Source organism: Haliotis cracherodii, unplaced genomic scaffold (assembly GCF_022045235.1).
Source record: "Haliotis cracherodii isolate W230 unplaced genomic scaffold, xgHalCrac1.p SCAF_1, whole genome shotgun sequence".
Lineage (NCBI taxonomy): Eukaryota > Metazoa > Mollusca > Gastropoda > Lepetellida > Haliotidae > Haliotis > Haliotis cracherodii.
Window position 1 is genome coordinate 41,828,921 of NW_027266264.1, and position 7,082 is coordinate 41,836,002.

The window sequence follows — 7,082 nt, forward strand, 5'->3', positions numbered from 1 at the left end:
CTGTACAAACAGGCATCTGGATTTCTTTTTTCCAGAGGGGACAAAATTGGTTCTACATCAATGATACCGAAATTAATTTACAATAACGGATTTCGTTGTAAACATACACGTATATATTTAAAGGAAAATTGCATTCATACAAAATTATTATGACTTCACCTTATATCTTTTTCTTGTTGTTTAGGAGTAACGTACATGTTTTTAGTATAATCTTTTCCATATTTCTTCAGTTGATCAGACTGAGAGAATTGGGACAACTAATTTCTAAAGAGAAGCATGAGATCACTCTCGGAACCCAGGCCCCGTGGGACTATGAAGCGGTCAGTCTCGATAAGGTGACAACAATTTGGGATTTTGAAAATATTACTCATAATTTTTAAACTGAAGTCATCTAGGTGCCGTTGTACAAAGCGAGCTTAGCCCTAAGGTGATCGTAGCTCCCATACCTTAACATAGACTTACGACAGTCGTAGTGCTAAGGTTGTTTTGTACGACGCCACCCTAATCTTTTATTAGTTTCATAGTTTCGGAATAGTGATCTGATTTTGTGTTCATCATTGTATTTTCAGACTGTTTTAAAGTACATCAAGAAGGTAAGACTAGTTGAAAGAGATTGCGTACAAAATATAATCCTTCATATAACTGATATCGTACACATTAACCAAACGACTACGTCAAATAATGACTGTACTTGATTCAGACATTTCTGTATGAAATATTGCAGAGAAGACAATCCAGTGATAGGCAACCAAAATGAATTTTGACCCACTATCTATCAATTTATTTAAAAGTTGAAACTTCGGTCATTTGTTCGGAATGACCAGAGATCATCCAAATACATGTGGCAAAGCATCCAAAATGATAGTTCGAACAGGTTTCAATGTGTCCAATATAACCACCTCTCCAAATGCACAGGTCTTCATTACAACAGTCCCCCCAGACACACATGTATTTTATATATTTATACTTATTTTACCCTCTTTCTGAAACCCTTAACTCTGTTTATGTGAACCGGATTAACTATTCAGATCCTTAAATTATCATAAAAAACAACAATTATATTCTCCGAAGTATTTAAAATTATAGTTATATTGCGCTAATGTAAACATATAACTTGAATCCTTATATATAACGAAATATACGCCCTTAATCATTCATCTTTGGTCAGAAATATATCTTTTTCACTCCTATAAACACATATGTACTAGTTATCCCAGAGTTATGTTGGTGAAGTAGATTAGTAGTGACAACAGGTTTGTTTGCTGTGAGGGAATGCATGATGCGGATGCCTGTGATGATGTTGCAGGCACTTGCTGACATCGTGGCCACTGCTGACATGTTGTCAAAACACACCAGCACTCTGCAAGATGACCGCTCACAGATACGCAGGTACCTACAGCGGGAATACATGGTCGAATTAACACATTGTTAATTATTTCAAAACAATACAATATATTAACGGCATTTAAAGCAATGATTACTGAAGCACGCAAAAATATGTAAAGAAAAATATCAATGAAATGTTCATCGACATGAGTTTTGAAGAAAGAAGCAACGTGAATGTGTACAGAGTATAATATGTAGACATGTATTAGGAAACATTAATCTGAGAACATGGACAATATTTGTTGATAATGGTTGTATCATTGTTCATGACTCTTTTGGATAGTTAAGAAGAAACATATTTTACCAAACTTATACATTCACATGCCTTCCGCTGATTCATTTCTTACATTTTCAGAAGTCTGTCAAGTTCAGAGATAGATTTGATAAAAGAAGAACTTACAGATATACAAAGGGAAGGTAGCGGCGTATTAGTGGCGAAAAGTAGGGACAGTTTAGATAGACCAAACACAACGTACAGATTACAAAAGAGCAGTACGTTCGACAATTCGACGGTGTCTCCTTTGCCAGATGTTGCGTCACCTACAAGATACATGTTCTCCCGGATGACGCACAGTCCTTTTTATTCTCCCGGTAGCAAAAGTGCACAGGCATCCCGATCAACCTCCCCTAGTTTATCTTCGTCCCAGCGTGAATCTCTGTCTCCAACCCCTTCTGCCATTCCCTCGTCATCAAGTAGTTGCGCAGCGCGACCTACAACACTCCAGAAAAGTATATCCATGGACTCTGCTCCTGCCAGCCATCTGCTGACTTCTCGCGAACATAAAACGACCACCCAATCAGTGTCTGCAGGAACCACACCTACAGAACAGTATGCTGCATCACAGTTTTCTGCCATTGTGCCGCCACCAGAAGACGATGCCTCGTTTTCACGGCCGAAGGTCGGAAGTCTAGACAGGTTATCTCCGCGTTCGGCTAGACGCAAGTTTTTCGAGGAGAGACCCGCGTCTGAAATTGGCTTCCTGTCCTGGACTGAGAGGAAACAGCATAATATAGTTCACCACCAGAAACAGTCGAGTCTTCCCGATCCTTCCACAGTGAGAAAGGAAGCTGAGGAGGACTACTCGTTGCTGGCCAGGTCTGACAGCCCACGTACATTTAATATGAAATCCTCTATGTCTTGGGATGAGAAGATGCACCATCGAGTTGTTCAAACTGAGAATTCAAAGTCTGTAACGTCAAAGAAATACCCAGAACACAGCACAGACCAGTCGAATACGCAACCAGCAAAGGAATTGTCTGCTAAAGAGAAAAGACGCTTCTTTAAGAAGTCAAGCAGCATGGAGAGCCACATTGGGAGTTCACTGGCCAAGATGGGTACCCAGGTTATGCCTGTTGCTGCACCTACGGGTTTCATACCCACTGGTAATATTCCCTAGATATACATGCTATTCTTTTGTGCGAGAGCTCACAGATTGCGTACGAAAGTCATGAAGTAGTAGAAATTGTTCATAACGCATTCAGTAAACGTGTACAAAACATGAATGAATATTTTCCACCTTCGAAAGGTTTTTCGTTTATGGCGCATACTTCATGCACTATATAATCGGCGCCAATGGATGTTAGGTTCATCGCGTAACCTTCACATTGCTTTTCAATTTCAGACATTCTTGCCAGCGTGAGGAGTAAATTCAAATTGCCTTTCAAAAAGTCCAGCAAGATTTCTGAATCGGTTGCCCCAAGCCCGCCAACACACGACGACTCCCCCGACATATCACCACAACTGTCACAAGCCACCACCCCGTTTCAAGATGCACAGAGGTCATCAACAGTTGTCACTGCTGCCACGGCGATGACCAGTCAGCAACAAAGGGTACATTATGTCATACATTATATAGAACTCCTTCCATGAGAGCACATTATCATTCAGTAGCATACATGTAAATGTTGTCAAAACTATTTATTACGCGCAGGCACACGAACTCTCGCATACACAGAGTAATATGTCAATCACCCTAACAAATTGACATGTGAATATTAGAATAAGTATGTTTGTTTGTTTGGTGAATGTGTGCAGCGTAAATAATGCCATATCTTTTCTGACACAAGGATAACAGGGGCAGATCACGTGATTCCAGTATATTTGGCCGAGAGCCAATACGGCGGACCCAATCAGCAGAGCGCCCCCTTGCCGCCTCCAGGAAGATAGCACGACTCCATTCTGAGGTGATTACACCAAGCCAAGTGTGGCAGTTCAGTGAGACAGCAGTGTAACAGCCACTCTCAGTTGGGACAGGCCTTACAGGCTTTGGGAGGAGAGCATGTTCATCCTGGCGCTGTCAGCAGAGAAGCTCCACAATCGACAGTAACACTCTGCCAATACTAACCAGATAGTAATAATAGTAAGGCCGATGTTGAGAAAGTCCAACTGGTATTCGTACCGTTTATCATGTATAGAGCTATACATGTGGACAGAAAAACTGGAATATTACAGAGAAGATTATCCATTGATGGTATCGTTTCAGTATGATTGGGAAAATTCACGATCTTACACGAGTTTTTGTTTGACGAGTGGTTACAATGCTACTGATAGCATTACATGTCGAGCAGTTAATATCTCTCTCTCTCTCTCTCTCTCTCTCTCTCTCTCTCTCTAAGCATGCACCCGGATAATGTTATGTTTGCCATGGCGAGTTGATTTTTCAAGAAGAATGTGAGGCGAGGTGAGGTAAAATGGAGTTTAATGTCGCGTTCATGATTATTGTAGGTATATAGCGACGTGAATGCACCGGTGTCTGTGTGTGTATATATATATATATACGTGTGTGTGTGGCTGCTTGTAATAGCGCACAAGCTAGGTTTTATAGTGCAATACCACGGTGATACCACGTTGGAGGTATAATATGGATACTCCACGCGGAGCCAACTAGTCATTGTTTTATGCCCTTAATGCCGAACGCCAGGTAGGGTGACAACAATTACCACCTGTTAAAGTATTTAGGTATGACGCGATCAGGGATCGAACCACTGACCTTCTGCTCTCCGGGCAGACGCACTGTTCTACTAGGCCACAAATGCGGTAGTTCAAGAACAAACTTTTGATTTCCATACTGTTCTGATTTATCTTACACACGGTGTCAACTCCTCCTACTTTTACCATGAATGTATGCTGCGACGCTAATTCTCGGATTGAAGCAGAGAGAGGAAGTGGCTTCACTGCATCGCTGCCTTATTTATAAGGGTGGAGACATGGTACGGACACCGACTAGTCTCTTAATATTTCGACACTATATTCATATAATATGTGCGTCTGAGTGATTGAGTATCCACAATGTTGCAAAAGCAACTGCGTGGTCGCTGAGCATGCAGATGAGTTTCATTTGTCTGGTCAGTAGCTTGAAATCCGGTGGCCTGGCGCAAGTGAACAGCGATTTGATTGGCTGGATATATTTCTTGAAGGTCTGGTTTCTGATTAATCGATCTTGGAATTGTGTTGACATAGGGCGCCCTATGCAGGGCCGATCATTAACATTTTGTGTCTACAAAAACCTGTTCTTAAGTCTGCAAATCACAGACTGTGACACAATGACCATATCGGCTACCTCTCGCTGATTGTTACCAGTTTGAAGCATGCCAATAGCATAATGAAAATAAAAAATACTAATGACTCAGACCTTTCATTGAATGTCAAAATGAAGAATGACATATATATTTCATGATCCCTTAGTAGTAGTAGTAGTAGTAGTAGTAGAAACCTTTCCATGGAAGACAGCGTATGACTGTTTTACAGATGTACACAATGATAGTTCACGAAAATTGAATATGATAATTGGGAACATTTGACAGTTGTGTAGAACCTTCCGAAATGGGCGTGATAATGTAAAAATATACCATATACACAGCAACCAGATGTATGATCATAGGAAATGATATGATAACAGATAACTAACATGCCGAGCCATCCCATCTAGCCTGTAACCATATAGAAGAACATCCCAATTCTACCATTATGTCCGTCGGGGATGAGAATTGTAACACTGGCCACACCACAATGACACAAACGTACATTGACTGAAACCATAACAAGGATGGGAGTAAGTCGCATCTACACTGTTTCAGGAATATACCGACTGACAAGGATGTTACGGATATTTCCCAATATGATAGCCAGGTGACCCACATCAAACTTCTGTCTATGTTGAATTTTGTTGGAGTAAATTATGTAACTGATGTGTCACTGCAATGTAACAAAGTGATTGATTCACAGACACAAAGTAATAAATCTGAGTGTTGATGACAATATTGTCGTTTCCTTTTTTAAGTGTTACGTTGTAGCAGTATCCTGATCTGATGTGTTTTTCCGTCCCGCGTTAGGTGTTATACCTCGAGGCGAGTGGTTTGAAACATAACCAAAAACGCATATATACTGAACCGCAAAAGAAACGTCACCATGGAGAGATATATGAGAAATCTTATTTCGCCAAACACTGTAAACATACTTTGAGACATATTGAAAAGATGAAACTTGGCAAAACTGATCATCAGAAATTAAAGTGTCAAATGTTCTTAAAGTGAAACACAACACTAGTCTCTGAGCAAATAGTATCACAAGTCAGTATCTCGTGTGTCCGCCATGTGCATTGACGACTGCCGTGCAACGTCGATACATGGAATGGATGAGGCGGTTGATGAAGGCCATGGGCACTTGAGCCCAACACTCTGAGGAACGCCTGATGCAGTTCAGCTGCAGTTGTCGGCCTTGGTCTCACGTCATTCAGCCGTCTTTGAAAGCTGAAAGCAGACCAGTGCATGGTTCTGATGCCATTCTGCTGGAGGAAGTCTCTTGTTGCTCTTGCAGTGTGGGCACGGGCGTTATCATGCTGAAACTCGGGATTTCGGCGACGTGCCTAATGAGGTATGGCGTGTGGTCTCAAGACTTGATCAATGTACCGAGCTGCTGTGACACCATTGCCTCTCCCTGGACCGATATTCTGGAAGACCACAGTGCTGATTCCAAGACCAATTCCACCCCACACCATGATGCTCGGACCACCCCACGAGTCTCTCTCAACAACACAAGCATCCGAATAACGTTCCCCATGGCGTCGACAGACTCTCTGTCTGTCATCTGCTGTTGAGATACAGTAACGGCTTTCGTTTGAGAAGAGTCCTCTTCTCCACTGCTGGTGGCGCCAATGCTGGTGCTGTGTTGCCCACTGAAAACGGTCCCGACGATGACGTGGTGTCAGAATGGGTCCTCGGCGTGGCCTGTGACAGTGGAGGTGTCTGCTCGTCAATCGTCCAAGAACGCTGTCCGCTATAATGTGTCGCTGGTGTGTCCCCATGATCTGTTGAGCAGTTTCCGCAGCAGTAACAAAACGATCTTGAAGATGCTGTCGCACAATCTGACGATCCTGACGTCATGTGGTGACCCTTGGTCTTCAACTACGTGGTCGGGCATCTGTAGTGTTAGTGGTCTGGTGCTGAAGTCTGTATATGGTCCTTACAAGGACTTGAAATGCATTGGCTACTTCCCGGGTGGTTTGTCGAGCTTGCGATCGTCCAAGGGCTTCGTGTTGCCAATTTCAACGCATGTGCATTTCAATTTGCACGGTAGTCACGTGCATCGGGTTATGGAATTAGGCCCTTGGATCTTCAGATACATTAATGAATCTTTTAGTAATAGGAAATTAACAATAACTGTAAACAGAGGTATGAACACCTGTATTCCCAAAGGT

At 42.2% G+C, this 7,082-nt stretch overlaps 1 protein-coding gene across 1 annotated transcript in view; it reads left to right on the forward strand.

Annotated features, from left to right (window-relative positions):
* The window catches only part of LOC139478039 (uncharacterized), a 73,994-nt gene extending 68,342 nt beyond the window's left edge, over window positions 1–5,652 (forward strand). The window contains exons 14-19 of the mRNA XM_071260410.1: window positions 231–335; window positions 570–593; window positions 1,307–1,389; window positions 1,742–2,769; window positions 3,009–3,217; window positions 3,454–5,652. Coding sequence (XP_071116511.1) covers window positions 231–335; window positions 570–593; window positions 1,307–1,389; window positions 1,742–2,769; window positions 3,009–3,217; window positions 3,454–3,618 — 1,614 coding nt within the window. The 3' untranslated portion in view covers window positions 3,619–5,652. The remainder of the gene's footprint in view (window positions 1–230; window positions 336–569; window positions 594–1,306; window positions 1,390–1,741; window positions 2,770–3,008; window positions 3,218–3,453) is intronic.
* Window positions 5,653–7,082: the final 1,430 nt, after the last annotated feature.